This window comes from Microplitis mediator, chromosome 1, assembly GCF_029852145.1.
Source record: "Microplitis mediator isolate UGA2020A chromosome 1, iyMicMedi2.1, whole genome shotgun sequence".
Classification (NCBI taxonomy): Eukaryota; Metazoa; Arthropoda; class Insecta; order Hymenoptera; family Braconidae; genus Microplitis; species Microplitis mediator.
In genome coordinates this window covers 26,845,534-26,868,657 of record NC_079969.1, presented here as the reverse complement: position 1 = coordinate 26,868,657, position 23,124 = coordinate 26,845,534, and the positions used below count along the sequence as shown (strand labels likewise).

At 35.4% G+C, this 23,124-nt stretch overlaps 1 protein-coding gene across 1 annotated transcript; it reads left to right on the top strand.

Moving 5' to 3' along the window:
- The first annotated feature begins 1,052 nt into the window (after positions 1-1,052).
- LOC130673462 (cilia- and flagella-associated protein 43-like) lies at positions 1,053-5,738 on the top strand. Its single transcript, XM_057478481.1, has one exon. The coding sequence runs from the start codon at positions 1,053-1,055 to the stop codon at positions 5,736-5,738; it is 4,686 nt and encodes a 1,561-aa protein (XP_057334464.1).
- Positions 5,739-23,124: the final 17,386 nt, after the last annotated feature.

Here is a 23,124-nt window from a genome sequence, read left to right as displayed (position 1 = left end):
CAGAGGTTACTTTTAATGTCTCGCGTCACGCAGCCCAAGGCGGAGAACGCGCGATGCCTCGCCTCTCTTTTACTTTTTCTCTCTCATTTATACTCGCTCCCTCACTCTGTTCGCTCGTCTCCTTACTAATTTGGCGCCAATTTCCAAGCAACTTCTCTCGCTGAAAAAACTAACCGAACCATATACCTCTATACTCTTGGTAAGCTCTGATTAAATGCTACCACGTCGCGTCTTTCAAGCTGATTCCCACACTCGTGGAATCCAACGACTATGGACAGCTAAATAAGAGTAAAAAACTTATCAAATAAAAGTATAACTTGAGAGTTTAATACTTTTAAGAAGTATTAAATGAATATGAAGAACCAGAACAAGAACAAAAACAACGCGTACAAGAAGACGATGATGATTATAATATGTTGCTGCAATACTATAAATGGCTCAATTAATTTTCTGTGAATCAATAATAACAACGTATACACACAATCATAAATTCAGCGCAATCCACGTGTCTCACTGCAAATATTCATCTCACAGCGGGCGTTACTTTATCGATGTCCGTTGATAATGCCGAGCCTAAGAGGACCACGACACGAAGAGGAACCAGACCAAGACCAAGACCAAGACCAAGATGGAAGAGACGGTGAAGATCGAGGAGAAGAAGAAAAGATAGGTTATAGGTGAGCAGTCAACCACTTGCCGGTTTGTATCACGCGTAAAGATAACGTGGTGTTTTTTGATCGGGCCTCTCACCACACGACTACCCCCTGCTGGTTGACCTCATCACGGGGCTCTACTGGGGGTCCCCATGAGCCGCCATCAAGAAGATAGACTTTGAGAGCGAACCCAATCGGCTTTGTCTCAGCTCTCAGATCCTCCACTACCCACTGCCCACTCTCTGGCGCCCTGTCTCTTAAATACTCACTGGGACCAACTGTAACCGCGTATCCATCATTAGTCTTCGTCTCCAACCTTCAAGTGTCAGTTTTTAAATAATGTGAAGTTGGCCACGTGGCCTTTTTTTTAATATTCTTTATTTATAAATTTAACTTATAATGACTGAGACTAGACATGGAGACTGGACATCTGCTTGGATACGAGGTGGAGAGATTTCTCAAGCCGTTTGGGTCGATACACAAGTCCTCGTCTGGTGCTCGGGGGTTCACCTGGTCTTCTATGACGTTGAGAGGAACCGAGAGACCGTTTATTTGTGCTCAGAGGCCGATGGGGTTTGTTCTATCGCCGGAAAAGTTTCTCTTCAGATACTGGCATTCGCCGAGAGATGCTCGAGGCCTAGAATACTTGTCTACAAGTATCCAGAGATGAAGTTGTTGGCCAAGTGCCAAGAAGGTACAGAGCTTGCTTATCTATCAACTGCATTTGCTGCAGATTATTTAGTATCTCTAACATCTTCCCCCACTTATTCGCTGGTCATCTGGGCCTGGAGAACCGGAGAAAAATTATACGAAACTGAAACTCCGATCAGGGACTTCAAGAGCCAGATGATACGAGTTTCTGAATCTCCATCAATTTCCATAGCCCAATTAGGAGACTCTGGGAAATTATTCGTGTGGAAACTGATATCTGGTTCAAAAATAGTAATGACCGAAGAAGAAGTAATCCTGCCTAGTAAAACTGTCCCAGTTTACGTCGACTGGTCACCAGATGCTGAGCTGGCAATCGTAGACAGACACGGACATGTCTACATCTCCAACAAAGCAGGAATAAATCGTGTCGTACTCTCCCAACACTGCGGAATCTGTTCAGTGTACGAAGTTCCCTCCGTCTGCTGGTTTCAAGGCGGACTTATGCTCAAAACGACCTTCTGCCAAATGAGATTATACAAAAAAAATCAGCAGAACGTTTGGCAGCGGCAGCAGTACCTCAAGTCCAACTTGAAACCCCACATCCTTCTTTCCCACCCAGCTGACAGTCAAAAATTATTTTATTTCACCACCGAAGGCTACTTGATGCAATTGGATTTGAATGACAAAGAGTTAACGACTCATGTAAAATTATACTACGGCGGAATTTATCAGTTCGTCGACTTGATTTATCCGTGGGGTCACCACGCAGCTCTCATTGACAATAATCGCCTATCAATCATTAGTTTGACAGACGGCAGTGCAGTAGGCAGCCTTACTCTAGAAATAAGCGGCCTCGTTACTAATCTCAAGTCCCACCCAGATTTTCCGCTCGTAGCCATGACTTCTGACGCTGGAGAACTTGTTCTCGTTGCTGTCCCTATTCCCGACCGTCCTTCTTTGCTATTCAAGTACCATCTGCAGAGACAGCGCCTAGACTTGATCAAATTTTCCGCCTGCGGAAGACATGTCGTGGCTGCTGAAGCCTCCGGTAACTGCTTCTGCGTCTCCATTGGTGAGAATCCGTCGAATGTCGCCTGTTTAAAAATAAACCAACGAGTCATAGACATCAACTGCTTTGCCGATAAGGTCACTGGAGACATCAAAATAATTGCTCTGATCCTGACCTCCTCCCAAGCTGAGACAGGACACTGTCTGATGATCCACAGAGTCCCCGGAGGCTTCGAGGAATTAATTGAGCTGCCAAAGTCCTACCAGGCTTTGAATTTTGTTGGCAACGAGTTGAAGCTGATAGCTACTCCGTATTTATCACGGGAAATAAATGTATTTAGGTTGGAAGGGTCCAGACTGTGTTTAGTTGATTTTTTGGTGACGGAGCATCAGCTGAGACACTTAAAACTAGACGGCAATCGTTTTTGTGTAACTGCAGCTGGCTCTGATGGGATGATAACTATTTTTAGTGAACAAGATTATTCCAAGTATATTATTTTATTGTCACACCACAGAAAGGATCTGGGAGTGTCTAGAGCAATTTGTAGCGTCTCTGTGGACTCGGTAATTGCCTTAGGACGTGATGGTTCTCTGGTATGTTTAAAATCTCCCGTTACTTCGAGTTATAAAACTAAAAATAATACAAATTTTGATGATTATTTTTCTTTGAATCCTGGGATATATCAACTGCTGTCGCAAGAGGGCATAAAAATTCCTGTGGACAGTAATCAGACCTGGGAAGAGTGGAACAGTGAGCGGGAAAAATTAAAAGAGGAGCTGGAGTGCAGGGAAAGAAAAATTGAAATCAAGAGCGAGTTGATGGAATTGAAAAATAAAATCCAGAAGATGTTGGATGAGAATCAGAACTCCAAGGAAATAGAACGATTGCCTATTGGGTCTTTTGATCTCGCGCGATTTCCGAGGGAGCAAAAGATCAAAGCCGGTAAAGAAGAGCGCGAAGATCTGAGGCTGAAATTCAAATTTGAATGCGACGCAATGGACAAAGTGTCCAAGTGGATTAAAATGAACTTTTGGGATCCACACAAAGTTAAACCCAAGTCAGTTTTCTCGTTTAGTGACACTGAGATAACAAATTATCCGTCAATTGAGGATCCCGCGGACGAAGGAGTGCTTGAGTGGATTGATGAGCTCGAAGAAAGTGTAAAAATGAACGTTAATACCCGGATAAATAGTGTCGGCCGTGAATCAAAACACTATTCTCTTGTGAAAAGTACATACAAGAGTAGTAAAGATGAGAAATCAGTCATAGAGAGTCTGATGATTGATGACGACGAACTTGAAGACCAAGAGCTGAGGCTCAGAGAAGAACGAGCCACTCAGGGGACAACGACCTACAGATTTATTCAGACTCACTTTCAGCATTCCCAGTTTGACAATTACTGTCTTGAGGAGTTTTCATTCGTCAATAAATGTCTTCTGCAAGATATTCGGAGACTCGAAGACTATTTCAACGACATGTTCGGGAAGATTTTCGATGACAAACGGAAAGTCGTTTCTAAAATCGAAGAACTAAAGGGGAAGTTGAAGTTCATAAGCACGGAGATGAAACTGATGTTTGACAAAACCCTTTTGGTTGATGATTTTGAATACCAGTGGAGGGGGGAAGAAAATCCTGAGTCGGTCATTAGACTGGGAGGACTCGAGGAAGTTAGAAGTGAAGTGGGAATGGATGAGGATAAGCAGGAGTATGTAAATGTTAATGCAGATGCAGAAGCTGAGAGAATCAGATTGAAGGAGTTGACTGATGAGTTTCGTGAGAAGACGATGGCGATGATGGACGGCGTTGATATGCGCTGGGAGGATCTTTTCATAAAGGAAATAACGCGACCTAGATGTATGGAAGTGAAGAGTCCTGAGCAATATGACGTCCAAGATGTATTGGCTGTTGAAAAATACGAAAAACAAGTGTTTGAATTGAATTTTCAGCGGGAAAAGTACCGCAGGATTTTGGAAAACGATTTTCAGAACACTGCGAAAGCTATGAAAGAGACAATAAGCGATTTCAATAAACGCTGCCATGATTTTTTTGAAGTTAAAATAAAAATCGACGCGGCTATTTGCCAGATTAATTTACTTCGTTACCGCGGGTTTATTTCTTTTGCTAAAAAATTTCAAATGCAGGATGAGATTCAGAGAATTGAAAAATTAATTGACGATAAAAAGGCGGCTATTGAAACTATTTTTGAAAACAATTCAAAGCTTCAGAAATTCATTTTTGAACTAAAGGACAAGAGGCGAATTATCGAAGATGAAGAAAAAAATTTTTTGGAAAAGGCGCGAAAGGAATTGGTGGGAAAATATGGGAAGTTAATTTTCGAAGCTTTGAAAAAATATTTGAAGTCACAGTTTCCAGCGCGGGCGAGTGCTAATGACTTACGCGAGCTTGGAAAGTGTGTGAGAGGTGAGAAATTTGAATATTTATTTGAAGACGATTGCGTGGATTATTTAAAGAGGATTGAATTGATGGAAGAACCAGAAGATTTACCGGAATTTATTTCACCTGAGCATTGGAATTATTTTGTTGGGTTTAAGAGGAAGAAAGTAGAAATAGAATTAAGGTTGCGTGCTAATTCAATTGAGATAAGTGAGATTGAGGTAGGTGTCAGTAATAATAAAATAAAAGTACGTAGGCTGGAAGAAGACGTGGGCAAGCTGGAGGATAAAGTGCGACGACTGCGAGATAAACTGATAGAATTTGATTTAGATATCGAAATTCAATTAGTAATGGAAATGAGGCAAGTGGAGATTGATTTGTGTGCCAGCAGAGAAGACGCTAAAAATTCAGACCTAATTCCGCGTAAGCGAGTAGAGGAGGTCATTAAAAAAGTCATCGCGGCCGCTGAATATAAATTAAAAATTTTGCAGAAGGTCACAAGTTTCAATCGCGGCCTAGTTATGAAGGAGTGGGAGCACAAAGTTCTGCGTATGAGGATGGACGATTTTTTCTCCGAGCTTCGGGATGTCAAGACCTTCGTTGTCACCAAGGACACGAGGGTGCTGCTGAGAAGGATGTTCGAGGGTTTGAAAGACGACAAAACTCCTCAGCAGCTCGCGAGGGAACTCGCGGCGATTAAAAATACCCACGATAAATTTTTGAAGCAGGCTCTGGTGAGGGTCCGAGAGATCGAAGCTAAAGTCCAGGCCGTGAGAAAAGACAACCAGCGACTGGATAAAAAAATCACGCAGATGAATGCGGGTAAGTTGGAGTTGGAATCGACGGGGAATTTGGAAAGCGGGTCGCGACCCGAAAAATTTCATGATCAGAGGATCAAAATTTTAATGAAAAGGTCAAGATTGATAAGAAATATTTTACGCGAGTACTCAGAGCTAGTGGAGTTGAAGAATGAATACGAGGTTCAATGCCAAAAAACGATTCCTTTCTTTAATTTGAAAAATAAAAAATGATAATTAATTAATTAATAAAAAGTAAATTAATATTTACTGTTAAATAATAAATCTTAAGTGAGGAGTTCGAGCATTGATACTTTTTCTTCATCCAGACATTAATTAATTAACCTAGTACAATTATTAATTGACTCTGGTGTATTTTAGTATCAGTATCTAGCTCTTGTGCTTGATGAGATTGAGTTCAATGATCACAGCCACACATTTAACCTTCCAATTTACTTTTTTTTTCGTGTGTACATCTGTTAACATGTACATTGGGTAATGTGCGCTGTGTTTATGTTTATTTAGTATATTTACGTAGCCAAAGTGCATCAGCGAGTAGCTGAATGCTTGTGCTTTCTCGTAAAAGCCAAAGAAATAGTGTAACTTTTATTGGGCATAGAAATAGCGCTGCCGCAAAACCGTGCACTTCAATCAATGCAAATCAAATCGCGGAGCCGTGAATATATATGTATACATTTTTATAGAGGAAGAGCGTAGTCAAATCAGCCGCATAAAAGCTTCATGAATGTAAAGGACCGGTGAATACTAACCGCGTGAGAGCCAATCTGGTAATGCGTCGCAGTTGAATAGAATTTAAACACTCGAATATCCATCCTAGCTTCGGGATTCTATATCCTATTTTATCTACATTTTATTCACAAAGATTCCGGGCATTTATTAGTTTATTTACAACGCTTATAAATTTTTTAGTCTGGGAAATTATTTCCAGTTCTGTGGAGACCGAAATTTTGGGTTCTATTTAGATCTATTTTTTTTATTGTTTAGATCTGTAAGAATTTATCTGGACTGAGAAACAACTCAAGTTATCAAACTACAAAATTTAAAGTTTTTTCGAGAGATTTTAGAAATTTATGAGAAAAAAATTTTTGTTTTCAAATGATTTACATGAATCTGAGTAATTTTTTTCTGTTTGCAGCGCAGGTCAAAAATATCAAAAATTGTAATTTCGATCTGAAGAATTTGCGAGCCAAAATTTGGAAAAAATTTGATTTATGTTGATTTAATTTTAGATCTCAAAAGATTTACGTGAATCTGAGTATTTTTTTCTGTTTGGTCAACACAGACCGAAACTGTCAAAAATTGTAGTTTCGAAATTTTGATCTAAAGATTTTGCGAGCCAAAATTTGGAAAAAATTTGATTTATGTTGATTTAATTTTAGATCTCAAATTTACGTGAATCTGAGTATTTTTTCCTGTTTGGTCGACGCAGACCGAAACTGTCAAAAATTCTAATTTCGAAATTTTGATCTAGAGATTTTGCGAGCCAAAATTTGGAAAAAATTTGATTTATGTTGATCTAATTTTAGATCTCAAAAGATTGACGTGAATTTGAGTATTTTTTTCTGTTTGGTCGACGCAGACCGAAACTGTCAAAAATTCTAATTTCGAAATTTTGATCTAGAAATTTTGAGAGCCAAAATTTGGAAAAAATTCGATTTATATTGATCTAATTTTAGATCTCAATTATTGTTAGGCTAGATAATGAGAATTAAGATATATGGAGCACAGATTAATATATAAATGAACATGTAAAAATATATGTTGATACTTTTACCGAAATTTTTTCGACTTTGCCGAGGCGACGAAGCAAAAAAGGGGTGAATTTTTATGACTGTCCGTGGATAAGATGACAGTAGAGAAACCTTAAAACTCGTTATTATCCCCGCGAGCAAGCGTTCAACTTTATATTTATATATATATATATATATATATATATATATATATATATATATATATATATATATTGTGCATGGTCTCGGGGCGCCTAAAGGTCCTTAAGCCCCGGAGCTATCTTTTTTCATCATTCTCTCCTCTACACCTTCTTCGTCTTGTTCTTGGTCATTTTGCGTCTCACATCAGCGACCCCTTGACGAGTTGCCGTACCAGAGTTGTATATATATATATATAAATATATACGCTTAGGCCACTTTCGAGCCATAAAGAGACAAAGGAACATTCAACTCGCGGCCATGGAAGGCCGTAAACTCTCATTTTCGGAAAGTAAAAAAATTAAACTACTTGCGCAGCACAAGCTGTCAGATATTTTATACGCCGCACTCACTGTATTGCGCACCATGATTTTGAATCGTTAAAAATTTAAAGACACTCGAATTTGAATTTGCCCATGGATACTTACATATCAACATTGTCTTTAAAAATATAAAAACAAAAGTAATACCTCAAGCACTGCAGTACTTTTGGTTTTTTAGCCTTTAAAAATATCCATACTTGACCATGACACTTATCCTCGGTAAGCCGGACAGTGGGAGCATTACCGAGGGTCTGCGTACCAGAATTACGTATGCAGGGGCTGTGTAGACATGGATGTGTAGATATGTTGTCAAGAGAAACTTTAAATTCCCCATTGCCGAGGTTAAAAGGGATGAAACCGTCACCCTCGTTCCTTTTCGCGAGATTTCACAGAATACGTACCGATCCCGATGTTCATCGGCGCGAGTGATAAAGGCCTTTATGTATCTCAAACTCCAACACATGCTTCTTAGCCTGTCTCCTTCAACATCTCGTACTTAATGCCGCATGAAAATCATTTCCTATATCTGTCCATTATATTTCACTCGCATTATATTCAAATATTTTATCCAAAGACCAGAGGCCAAGAGCAGACTAAGACCCGAGACCGCGGGATTTTTATATTTCCTAAATAATTCATACCCGAAATTAGATTTAGGGGAGGGTGGGGCAGAGCGGCCCCCTGAAATTTTGATCAAAAAAAAATTTTTTTTTTTTTCGACTAATTACTATAAATCCGATATGTTTGCGCATTTTTACCCCTACGCATGACATTTGGGGCAAAATGAACAAGCCCAAAATTTTGAAAAAGTGATTTTTTTATATTTTTATCGTCAAATTAAAAAAAAATTGTTATAATTACACATGTCTAACCCTACGCATAACACCTGGGGCAAAATGGACCAGCCAAAACTTCCGAAAAAATTATTTTTTCATATTTTTCGGCCGTTTCTCTGTGTAAGAGGCAAATTTGGTCACTAAAAATTTATAAAAATAAAATTTTTTTTAGTTGATTAATTTTTGAAATAAAGTAAAACTATAGAATTGTTTTTTTTTTTTATTAAATAACAATTAGTAATTAAGGTAATCGAGAGTGAACGATTTATTACACCTTAAAAAATTTTTTTCGAGTAATATAAAACCAAAAATAGTTATCAAGAGAAAGAAATACATTTTTAATGATGAAAACAATTTTAAAAAAAATTTTTTTATCATTTTTTGGAGGGGGGCCGCTCTGCCCCACAAAAAAATTTTTTTATTTCAGAATTTTGGCAAAATGTCCATAAATTTTTTCGAAATAGGACAAAAGTAGAGGGAAATTATGGTTGAAAGCCACAAAAATTAAAAATTGGCTTAGGGGTCCGCTCTGCCCCACCCTCCCTTACTTGTTTTATTAAATTGATAAATTATTTTTGTCCATCGTTAACCAACACTCGCCTGATGCATATGTATATATATCTATATATTAACGGGTATAGAGCCCAGGTAAAGCTATTGAATTCATCGCTGGGTCTTCCTCTCGTTTACGATTACCGGACTAATCTCATTTTAATGATGGGTTGTTGGGTTTCGGGGCCGGGCGAATAATGAAGTGTCAAATCGCCCGCTGGTGGGCGTCGTCCTCATCGTTGTCATGCTTTTGCTTATACATTCGTCTCTATACTTCATGCATATATATATAAAAACCACCACCATCACACCGATAATAATAATGATAGAAATAAATATACATTTGGGGTTTTACTCCTCATAATATATTCCATCGGCGAATTTTTAATTAGCTGCGGGAGGATCTCATCGATCCCTAGTCCAAGTTCCACTATTATTACCATAATACGTCTTCGGCTACAATGCTTATTTTAATATTTTTTTTGAATGATAAATTAGCGCCGGCGTCTCGTGCTTTTGTCACAAGAATACATTTTTTTTTTTTAAATTATTTTTAGTCTCGTTAGTGAAAAAGATAAATGTGTATTTACAAATTTTTAATTACAATTTATTAAACAAATATTTGTTTTCTGTGAATTAAAAATTTGAAATGATGTAAAAAAAACGGGTGACTGTTTATTTATTTGATTCCCTCGGAGTTAAATTTTAATATTAAAGCTCCGAATCAGAGTGAAATCCAGATCACTCCGAAATCACTCTGATTTACTGCATATGCGGAGTGCCCGAGTCAAAAAAAAATTCTAGTTTAGTCCTCAAAAGTCTCAATTCCTTATGATTGTGAAGTTAGCGGACGTCTAATAATTTTTTGATTTTTTTTAAAATAATAAACGATCAAAATAAAAAATTGCACCTGTAGGTTTTTTAATTTTCTACATGCGCATATTTTCAGTTTTTTTCTTTTTTTCGATATTGGTTTGGTAAAAAAAAAACCCAAAAATTGTTAATTGTCTGCTAACTTCAGGATCATAATTCCTTTGATGTTTTATTTGCCGCCCAGAAAGTAACTCTACTTTAGTTACTCAAAATTCTCAATTAGAACTATGAGGTCTAAATGCGAATAATTCATCGATTTTGAATTATAAGTACACGGAAAGAAATTTTCTTTAAAAATTACAGTTAAATTCACTATAATCGTGGGACGAATAGCACGACCTAAACAATTGTCGGTAAGTGAGATAATTTTAAACTTTTTTTCAACAAATTTTGCCGTAGTCTACTGTAAATTTTGTTCGGTTTTCGGTAGATTTTATGAAGTCTACCACAATATAAATAAATTTTTTTACAATTTTTATTTCAAAAATGGTAATAAATAAAAAGCGCTGCATTATGTCCCACGATTACAGTGAATTTAACGGTCATTTTTAAAGAAAATTTCTTTCCGTGTAAGACCTCAAAATCCTCGACGAATAAAAAGTCATATTTCGGACTTTGAAAAATTTTAAATAGAAAAGGGAGGGGAGAGAATACGTCGAATGAGACTTTTGAGGTTCAAATGGGGATAAAATTATTCCTTCATGTTTTGAGTATTTTGAGCCTCTAATCCAGATTCTGTTATTCCAGTTTAGTCCTCAAAGTGGTGAAATTGGTCGTAACTAAACTACGATAACTTTCTATACTGTTGTCAATCTTGAAATTCTAAATTGATCCTCAAAAACCTCATTGAGAACTTTGAGACTTAAATCCGAATTTGTTTTTTTACTCGGGATGATTTTTTGTAAAACCTTCGAAACTCCAAGTGACGGAGTTTAAATAAAATCCGGATTTACTCCCGATTTTTTACAGTGCAGGTGTCCGGCTTTACTATGACACCATAGCATTTAAACCCAGAATATAATATCTCCGTGTAAAATAAATGAATATTTGTTGAAGGCACAGTTAATATACGAGGTCATTTACTCAAGTCATAGATACTGGATACGCTGAAAAGGATTAATTAATGTGTTCATGCTGCACGAATTAAAAATTTTCTAGTAGTACTAATCGAGTTGGTGGTAATGGCAAATCGTGGCTCACGAGTCTGATAGTTTTTCCGAATACCCGCACTAGGAGCTCAAGTCTGAGTATTGGTCTTGGTCTCAGCCTACAAGACGTATAAACATAAATAAATAAAATGAAATAAAAAAAGTATTTATAGACAGTAGAGTATAACGCGTTTGTACGTAACGCTTTAAAACGTAGAGTAGATTGGATGCGCATGGTGGGTACATCAAGACAGTGGATGCTTTAGAGAGAAGTGCGCTAGCGACTTGAGTCCATTTCTCGTGAAATCTCAGGTGCCATTAATTCAGATGGAGCTGACAGGTCACTCGGGTAGAACACCGTGGCCATTATAGATATTACATGCTCGAACAATTTCTTTCTTTATATTCATTTTTATTTTTTAAACTTAAACTTTTAACTTTTATTATTATTTTATTTCTCTCGTCTTGCTCTGCAGTGGATATTGCACGGGCAGAGTCAACATGTGAGAAGGAAAAAGAGGCAGGCCTCTTCTAAGTTATTGCCCGTATCGAATAATTATTATTGTTGTTTGCTTTGAGGATCTCGCGGGTCGCCGGGCTGCCCTCGCGGCTGCAATTTATTTCAAAATTTATTACCGATGACCGATAGAGGAAGCTGCGAGGAGAGAAGTATATAGTAGTTGTAATACTATATATCTATACATCCTGAATATATATATCTATATATATTTATTTATATATGTATGTATCCAATAGAGATCTCGCGACTCTATACCCGGCACCGCAGCATCATCCAGCAAAGAATCATCAGAGGCGTTATGTTTTGCACGTGCAGGCGTTCATCATACGTGCATCTACTCAACGTATCGTCTGCAAGGTCAAAATTCACCATGAGTAAGTAATATATCGTTTGATGATATGTATATGCACTCTAATTTTTATTTTTCCTTATCAAATTGACTTTAATAGTCATCGTTCATTAATAATTCAAATAATGGCGCGAGATATCTTGAGTGCTTTTTCAAACATTCTAAGCTGTTATTAAAATATATAAATTAATTTTATTTATTTAATTAAACAGTTCAATCAATCAGTTGATTGATTTACAGAAACTTCTGATTTATCGGTTTTAGAAATTTTATTTATTGTATAGGAAAAATTATTTGTGGAAAATTCTGTACTTTAGAAATTTTCCCCCTAAATATCCGCGGCAAAATTTCGGTCATTAATTTTATGTCTCATGTCTCACACAGAAAAAAGGATTTCTCAGTGTAAGAAATTTTTAATTGTCCCAAAAAAATTTTTACTTGCCTCAAGAAATTTTTTGAATTATAAATTGAAAACTTAAAATTTCTTGGAGCGAGAATAAATTTTTTTTGAGCAAGAAAAAATTTTTGAACCGAGAAATTTTTTCTTGTCTCAAGAAAATTTTTGTTTTCAATTTATAATACAAAAAATTTCTTGCGCCAGGAAATTATTTTTTTCTGTGCATGGATATTTTTTTGACGTGAAATTTAGTCCTGTCATCAAATTATTATGATACTGAAATTAGCCGACGTCTAATAATTTTTGGATTTTTCAAAAACGATAAGTTATGAAAAAAAAAATATTTAAAAAAATTGCACTTGTAGTCTTCTAAATTTTCTACATGTGCATATTTTTACTTTTTTTTTTTCTTCAAATTTAATTGTTCAAAAAAAAATCCAAAAATTTTTAATTATCTGCTAACTTCAGGATCGTAAATCATTACTGAAAAATTCTGTACTTTTCCTAAATTTCCCGGATGCTAGTAAAGCTTAAGTTAAATCGCACTAGACATTTACCAGCGAGTGTTCTTTATAAATAAAGAGGAATAGGAAAAGTGGGGTATGATTTTGAAGAAGCGAATCAGTGAATATTGAAGGCAAGGTCTCGGCGTTTGAAGTGCGCGATAAATAAAAAATGAAATAATCGACAAGAATTATCTTATTTAATCGTGATGAAATTACTCATACCACACATTCACATCTGTATATATTTATAGTAAGGGAGGCAGGAGGGATTTGTAGCATCACCGAAAAATCCCGCGGTTCTCACGTTTGCGTGAGCTGATCTGGCACGCGGGAGGCAATGCCGCCTCATCTCCTGGATCAAAATAATAATAAAAGAAAAGAAAAGAATTAAAAGTTTACGCTGTTACCCTGAGATCGGGGCAGAGCGCGAGAGAAGAAGAGTAGGCCGGGATGGTGTTTGTGGATGGGCCCGGCCCAAACGGCCCCCGACTACCTTAAACACAGGTCACGCAGACTGTGATGCGTCCGTGGTGCACTTTGCACGATATTTGCAGTGCCTTATATACTTTTGGTTATGCCTTATACTCGTCCACGCCAAGAGTTATCGTTAGAAGATTCCTCTGCGGAGAATAAGAGACCACTGCAGTATATATACCTTGCCCACTTGTCTTATTTTCTTCATTTATTTTTATTTCCAGACCTTTCTTTCGACTCCTCCTACCGTCGTTTCACTTTTTTATTTATTTATCTTTTACTTATTCGCGTCTTTTATTATTACACACAAAGCCTGGGATCCTTAAGGTTGTTTAGAATACGCGATACTTCTAACCAGAACCACCTATACCGTAATCATGTGCGACTGACATCACCCAACAATGAGAGAGTCACTAATTGCCTATCGGCGTTAACGCGCCGTAACGATATGTGCGCCTACGAGCGGCTCTTTCTATCGCTCAAGATCCTCCTTCGTCGTTTATTCTTTCATAATAATCTATACTATATACTATTATATACTACATACCACATACATTTACTATCGTCATCTATTCCCCCGGGTATATGTGAACTTACAAATCGCTCAAGATAATAAATGTGCTAACAAGATCTTTTACTCGCATTCTTTCTCTCTAAACATGAATAAGTGAAATAAGTGAATATTCGATAATTCTGAGTGCCGACCGAACCACTTTTTGAAATTAGTGGTTCGGTTTGGACTTTGAATTAGTGAATATTCACTTATTTTCATTAACCCATACAAAGTCGCCGAGCTTCGAAATTTTTCCATAGATCGGCCGATGCCTGGTTTGCAATGATTGGCTAACGATACTGGCCCGTGCATGGTGAATCATTGGCAGCCGTCTTTGTGCTTGTAAAAACGGTGCACAATTAACCGCCGTTCGTTGGCCAACGGTTTGATCGAGAGCTCTTGATATCAAGCTTTGACCGACTGCCATACTTGGCATACTGTTATCATCGGATTTTTAGCCGACCTTCGGCCGATGCTTGAAAACTGGCAGCCATTCACGACCCAGTAATGGGCTGATTTTTTTTTTGTATGGGAATTCATGTTTAGAGAGTTCAAACATCTATTAAACTAAAAATTATCTATTTTTTTAAATTGCGGGAAATTTTGAATTTTCACGTCTTCAGAAAAAAAATTTAAATTTCGCGGGATCTGATTTCTAAATTGTATAGATCTGCGTCGTTGTCAATGGATATTCAGATCCATAGATCTCGTCATTGTGAAAAATTTTCGAAGTGGACACGAATTAAATTCGAGTGAAATTTATTCAGAGATTTTATTTTGACATCAAAACTCTGGATTGGAGTGGATTTGAAGTTGAATAAAATTCACATCAATTCAAAATGACAGCTGAAAAAAAACTCCCGACTTTTTAGTTTTTGGACTTAATTTTTTTTATTCTTATAGATCGCAAATATCTGCAAAAATTTTTTGAATATTTACTGAATAAAAATATTGTCAAAGTTGTTGTCAGAAAGTAATTAATTTTTAAATTAAATTATCGGCACTTGCGGAGATAATTTTTCATCCTCGTTTCTCTGTAATTATATTTTTATACAAAATAATATATGAAATTTATATAAAAGTTATTTACCCAAGAAAAATAAAAAACAATTAACAAACTTTTTAATCAAGATTATTAGCCGTCATGTCGTTAATGCATGATTTAGCATGCATGATACAGCGATATATAAATTAAAAATTAATTTTTTTGAATCATTACTTATTTTCATAGCATTAAAATTAATTAACTCCGTAAAATTACATTAATAAAAAAAGGGTGTGAAATAAAAAAGGCAGATGTTTATCGGTCGTTTGATTTTAAGACGTATCAAAAACGGGTCCATGGCACATATATAGACGGATTCACCTGCGGGTCCGACCTTCACTAGTACACCAGCCCCGCTCCTTTATTTTTTATTACCCTCTCTCGTTCCTTCTCTCTCTCCTCGTTTCTTTCTTTTATTGGTCACTTGTTTTCCTTAGTGCAATTGCCGTGGCCGTAGCTGTTACAATGCAAGTGAACCCAGAGTCCCAAGTTGAGTCCCGAGTCGAGTCGAGTCGTGGATTTCCTCAGGGCAAGGGGGGCAACAGCAGCCATTATGTAGTAGTAAATATCGTAACGACCAAGTCGCGGCTCACTTCTTACATTATATTAACGTAGCCTCTGCTCTCTGCTCGCATCATATCGCTATATATTTATATATATATACATAGCAACAAACCAAACCCATTATGTTACTACTACCATTGGCATCTCACAAACCGCACGAGTAATTATGTAATTGCCGAAGAATTACTTACCGCGGGCCGATCCCCTGGTCCATCATTCAGTGACATTCCGCGAGTTAAACTTTAACGGCTTTTTTATTTTCTATATAATCAACTTTCAATGCAAAAAAATTTTTTTTCATACATTTATATATTAGGGTGAGCCAAAAAAAACCAAACTATCGAATTTATGTCTTAAAAAGGACCTATATATCGAGAAAAAAATTCTCCCATTGGGCCAAATTTTTAGCTCAATTTTAAAAGGCGTCGGTAGCCATTTCAAATTTCCGGCGACCGTCTTTTTCTTCTCATGCAATAATTTCTTGCGACAAAATTTCTCAGCAATATTTCTCAAGGCATATTTTCTTGAAGAATTTCAAGGCAAATAATATATAGCGAGAAATTTTTGTGACGGATCAATTTTTGTTTGAGTAATTATTGCTGAGAAATTTTTGCATGAGAAATTATTCCGGATTTATAAAGGCAGGGAGCCCAAATTTCCCATTTAAATAACGTGCAAAAAAATTTTTTTTGATTAAAAATATTATAACTTTCGAACCATTGGAGACAAAAATTCAGCTCTAGAATATTCTTGTAGGGCACTAAATTTCTTAAAAGAAAGTCTTGGGAGTCGAATTTGTAAACTTGATATTTCGTATACTAACAGGCCATCAAAGTCTAGAGTAAACAAAATCATACAAATTTTAGGCTTCAACACACGAGCGTCTTAGACTCGATTGTACTAGATAAATACATTAGTTTTTGTGACAGATATTTGAAATTTACTACATTTAGTGCCTATAAATGGCAGTTTATAAATCCGTGTTAATTTATTTGGTAAGATTGTTTTGAGTATTTGTTGAAAATTAGAGAGAAGTCGGTAAGTTCACGAATTAAAATGATAATAAATTTTGTCACAAGATGGCTCGTTAAGTTACTTCGATATTTTTTGGTCGTTTGCTATAGCACATGTAACCAAAAAATATTTTTTGATCCGATGATGACGTCACTATTAGAACGATTAGGTATCTTTTTTACCAGCTGTATCTTATCTAATATTTTTAGCTGCCGGCTATAGGCGCTAAATGTCGTAGATTTTAAGTGCCTGTCACAAAAAATATAATATTTGAACATGAATTGAAAAATAAAATTTTTTAGAACTAGAAAAAATTTTTTGGCGCAAAAAATTTTGCTCCAAACCTCTGTCCCTTCTGGTGGGGGTTGTGGATATTAAAATAGTTAGAGACGCCATCGGCAGTTGTCTCTAGTTCTCTTCTTGTTCTTCACCCATTTTTATTTTTTATCTCTATAGTTTTTATTACTTTATATTTTTATTTTTGTTTACATCTTTGGTCAAGTGAAGAAGAGTATTGAAGCTGGAGAATTTAAAACTCGAGCATTTACGGGAGGCCATGAGGTTTATTTCCTTTCGCTTTCTGCTGGTTGTTATTGTTGTTGTTGTTGTTGTTGTTGTTGATGTTCATTGGGTTTTATATAGGTGTACTTTTCCAATTTTGCCACATAAGACAAGGACGAAAGAGGATGATGATCGTTTTATGACCAAGGAAATAAGGCGAGGATCTATTATTTTATTTTCCCTTTAGCTTTTGCTTTCGCTTTTATTTTTGTTCGTGTGTGAGAGAAATTCCCGAGGCTGTGGTTCTTTTGTGCTAGACTTCGTGTGACTCAAAAAATTACAGAGACATTAAATTTTTGCCAGCAGTAAAATATTTGAGTTTTTTTTCAAAACTGATTCATTTTTTTATTAAAATTTATAGCAGAAGTGGAAGTGGAAGTGAGAGAAGTAGAAGTAGATGGAAATGGATTAAAGATGGACGATAAGAAATGATTGTGTCGGGTACATAAATTCATGGGCGATGTTTTAAACCGATTGAAGGTTCAATTTGTAGCCGATGATGATAGCGAGGGAATAAAATTAAATCAAGCATTTAATCTCTCGACCTTTGACGTAAGAAATCTTGATGCGATCCTCGAAATGAAACTGCTTTATTTTTATTTAGTCCTTGGGCATTTGTAATATCGAGGAAACTTTGAGACTAGAGGAGACTTCGAATCTGAAGGACTCGAGGTAGAAACAGGTGCCGGAATTGTCTAGAACTCAATTGTCGAAATAGCTTGTCTTTGCTTCCCTTTGTCTCGATCTCGATGATTGCTGCGAGTCTTCGAAGGCAGGTGTCATCGTGTTTTTTAGTCTTTGGTCTGTGTAAAAACGTGTGTTGAGAAATAAAATCGAATAGCAATAGCCGAATAGTAATCGACGCGGATCCTTGCGTGTCTGTTTACGGGTGACGGGGCGTGTTTGTCGTGGTTCGGTCGCAGCCAAAATTCGCCCTTGAAAAGTTGTCACGTCCGCTTATTTGGCTTCGGCGAATTACTATTGACTACTGAACAACGAAATCCTAAATAACAACAAAGAGATCAATATAATGTAATAACAACCACTTGCTTTGTCCTCTTATTTTTTTTGTAATCTATTGTGTCCTCTTGTCATCGCTACACCTGACGTCACCGGAAAACCTCAAAAATCAAAATTTGTTTGTTACTAAATCCTTTTTTACTTGACATCGGATTTTTTAAAATAATATTTGACAGCAAATATTCATTAATTTTTATTTCAAAAATCAAAATTTTGATATTTTTCAAAATTCTACAAGAATTAAATTAATTAAAATTTTTTTACACTCGATTTGTTCTGATTTTGACACAAATTTTTTTACCACATCCGTAGAAATTTTTTTTAAATTTTGCACCGTAAAATAAAAATTTTTATGGTGTAAATATTTTAATAAATTTTATAAGTGTACACAGAAAAAAAGGATTTCTTAGTGTAAGAAATTTTTATTTGTCCCAAAAAAATTTTTACTCTCCTCAAGAAATTTTTTGAATTATAAATTGAAAACTTGAAATTTCTTGGAGCGAGAATAAATTTTTTTAGAGCAAGAAAAAATTTTTTGAACCGAGAAATTTTTTCTTGTCTCAAGAAAATTTTTGTTTTTAATTTATAATACAAAAAAATTCTTGCTCCAAGAATTTTTTTTTTTCTGTCTATATTTATTTATATCGCAACAAAAAAAAATTTAATTAAACGTATTTGAAATCTTAAATGTTAGCGTGATTTAAACCCACCATATTTCGCGTTTTATACAAAACAGTGATTGGCCTCTTGTATGAGGGCGTGTACCGACACGGTATAATAATCAGATAGTCATATCAGCGTGACGGTCGTGCAGGTAATTAGAGTAGATAGGCAACCGTAAAACAGTACCAGCTCAACAGAAGCAACAACCAAAGTATCCTAAAAACATTCGCTAGATGAAGCTGACGATAAAACAGATGTAAAAAGTTGATAAGAATCAGAGTGTAGGTCGGTGGCGCCGAATCCTCATATTTTAAGTTGTTTTGTTTCGGAGTTCTGGCAACCGGATGTGCGACATGTGTGCGATGTCAAAATTGCCGTAAGATGTTTATCGTTTAGACCTCTGAGGACTAACATCAGATACCCAGCCGATATTCACGCTTATACAGATCAACGATTGGACGAATTAAGTGGCCAAGTCATTTTATTTTTCACCAGCTCTATTATTACTAGCAGCCCTTAGGCGACCATTTTGTAGCAGTTGCAATCGTGTGTTACTTATAATTATTCAATTATACTATTGCTCAGTCAGTAAAGTATCATATCTAGTTCTTATATTAGAAAATTTTTCAAATTAAAAATTTTATTTATCTAAAAAAAAAAGATTATTAATGTAGGGGAGGGTGGGGCAAAGCGGCCCCCCTAAGCCAATTATTACTTCTTGTGACTTTCAACCATAAGATCACTTTACTTTTGTCCTATTTCGAACAAATTTATGGACATTTTGCCAAAATTCTGAAAAAAAATTTTTTTTTTGTGGGGCAAAGCGGCCCCGCCAAAAAATGATAAAAAATTTTTTTTTTTCGTTTTTTTTTTTTTTAAATTGTTTTCATCATTAAGGATGTATTTCTTTCTCTTGACAACTATTTTTGGTTATATATTACTCGAAAAAAATTTTTTTAGGTGTAGTAAATCATTCACCCTCGATTAGCTTAATTACTAATTGTTATTTAATAAAAAAAAAAAACAATTCTATAGTTTTACTTTATTTCAAAAATTTATCAACTAAAAAAAAAAATTTTATTTTTATAAATTTTTAGTGACCAAATTTGCCTCTTACATTGAGAAACGGCCGAAAAATATGAAAAAATAATTTTTTCGGAAGTTTCGGCTGGTCCATTTTGCCCCAGGTGTTATGCGTAGGGCTAGAAATGTGGAATTATAATAATTTTTTTTTAATTTGACGATAAAAATATGAAAAAATCACTTTTTCGAAATTTTGGGCTTGTTCATTTTGCCCCAAATGTCATGCGTAGTGGTAAAAATGCGCGAACATATTGGATTCATAGTAATTAGTCGAAAAAAAATAAAAATCTTGAGTCAAGAAAATATTTTGGAAGACAAACGTTTTCGGGAACCAAGTTAAGATTTTCTTGAGTCAAGAGAATTTGTCTTGGTTAAAAAAAATTCTTCTTGGTCGGAGAAAGTTTACTTTATCTGAGAAAATTCAGGTTTCCAAAAAAATTTTCTTGAATCATGAGTTGAAAAAAAAATTTTCTTAAAGCGACAAAAAATTTTTTACTGCACTAAATTTTCAATTCATAGGGTAAATTATTTCTTACGCCAAGAAATTCTTTTTTTTCTGCGTAATTAAAATAAAAATGAATTTCCTTCAAAAATAAATTTATGACTTAAACAGGTTGTCTTTAATTATATCTGGGCATTAAAAATTTAAGTCAATAAATATATTGCCGAGTGCTGTGAGTGAGATTATACCCGAGTTTTAAGATGCTCCATTAACCCTTATCGCGTGACAGTAAGATTTTATGGACTGGATACTCCGAAGCCCTTATTCCCGTGTGTGAAAAATAATAATATTTAAAAAAACTCCAGCACTTTGTTTATGTTGTTAGCCGTTAGTTGTTTATCCAAACGGATATTGATGTCGATAGGATTTCTGCCGCCGATGCTGAAGGCCCCGAGTCTAGGGTCAGGTACGTGGAGCTCAGTAAGTCTACCTCAGCACCGCGAATTCAGCATTAAATTCACCCAGACTTATTGCAGGCTCGTGTCTCGATGCGTGATGTACTTTTATAGCCCACGTATTCTTTATAGCTCGGACACGCCTCCCCCGTCATTAGGCCCTTCTAATTTTCAACCAACTGACGCGCCTTACACACATTCTCATTCCGTCCGTCCACAAGGACAGTGACAAAAAAAAATCTTGCCCACATAATGTCATTAATTTTTTAATTTAAAATTTTTAATACACAAAATCCCCTTTAAATTTTATTTTAAAATTTTAAGGATTTATTACCCGCCATTATCTTTCCCGGCAAATTAACTCGGGTCAATAGTAATATAAATATTTGTCATCGCATAAAAAAAATGGCCTAGTAATTTAAAATAATTATTTTTCCCGCTCCCACGCTACCACCTGCTGTATTAAAATAAAAGTAAGAGCAAAAATGTTTACTAGCGTTATGTATTTTAAGAGCGGTAATAAACAACAATTTAAAAACATAAATAATTGCAACTATCGATTACAGAATATTGACGATCGGGCTATTTGTATCTATTAATCCGGTGTTTTCGTATGGATTAAAAAAATTATAAACGACTAACTTAGATTTTTTTTTAACTGCGATGTAATGTGTAGCTGGTTACTGCACACCTGTTATTATCACGCGTCCGGGTCGTTCGTTACTCGTAACTCGTTACTTGTTACTTGTTACTCGTTACATTAGAAGTTGGCTCAGTACTTAGTGGTACCACTAGTGCAGTCCATGTATGCCGTAGTTTGTACTACTACTTGTAGCAGGTCGTGTAAAATCAAATGCTAGGTGCTAATCTCATCCTTGTTGGAGCTCTGGAGCGATCAAAGGCCGGCTGTGGAATATTTTTCTTGGTACTTTACTTGCTGGTGTGAATGTAAGTGTGCTGGTGCACTGAGACTCGGGTTGGCTGTGTGGTGCTATCGAGTTACGTGTAATTACTGGGAACAAATTATGTCCATGTCTGTGATGGACTAGAGGGAGAGAGGGAGAGAGGGAGAGACGGAGACGGTGGCGACTAGGGCATGGAGAATTTTTTGGTTGTGATGGCTGGTGATGTCTATTTGAAAGCTAAGATTGTGATTAGATGCTCTCGGTTGCGGTCTATGTGGAGAAACTAAATGGGAATTTGGAATATCACGTATGAGGACGGATCGGTAGGCGGTTCGCTGTAGACTAGCAGACGCGAGAGATTTTTCTGATAAACGACCGGCCGTTTCTCATTTCGTATACCGAGTTGAGAATTTTAGTCGGTACCGAGGGAACAAGAGCGTGGGCGGGGCACCTGAGTCTGCGTTGTGGATATGTGATACAGTGAGACAACTTTTGCTGGACGGGAACAGACTCTCAGACTTGTGCTCTCCCATTTAGTTTATTTTTTTTTTTTTTTTTTTTTTAAGTATTCATGTCAAAAATAATGTTTAGCTCTGTTTTGACTTTTGAGAAATTTATGATTTAAAAAAATAAAGGGAAAAACGGGCCATGTAAAAATGTCTATTCATTTTTTGACTTTTTAACCGGCAGATAATTATTTTATAATACGTAATAATATGACCCAGTCATTGCAAATGGCAAGATGGGCTCCAAAAAAAATTTTGCATTTTTCTAAGCTTTTATTTTTACCCCCAATATATAACATATATTTTATAGAAACTTTAATAGAATTTTTAACAACTAAATTTTTAAACTGATTATAAATTTTAAATTTTTTATTAAAATTCCTAATACTCCATTTCGCTACCGATATTTTTTTTTGTTAATTAAAAAAATGACTTCAATGAATAAACACTTACAATTTTATTTATAATTAAATTTTGTATCCTAATTTATTCAGTCTCATTATCAAGTCAGATCTAAGCGTTAATTAAATTGCTCTACTAATCATCTGAATGACACTTATTTTTTAATTTCAATTATCATAATTAGCAAATTATTCATATATAAAATTTATTTAATTTTTATCTCAGATTTACTTTAAAATTTAAAAATTTAAAAATATCTGATAATTAATAATAATAATAATAATAATAATAATAATAATAATAATAATAATAATTACCTTTCTAATGATTCCGGTAAAAAAAAAACTTTAATTAAAATTCTTAAAAAAATTTTAATTACTAAAAATAAAATATTATAATTAACTTATAGCTAATAAACTAAATGAGTAAAGATAATAATAAAAATGAGAGTAAAGTAATAACACAAATATAATTTTCCGT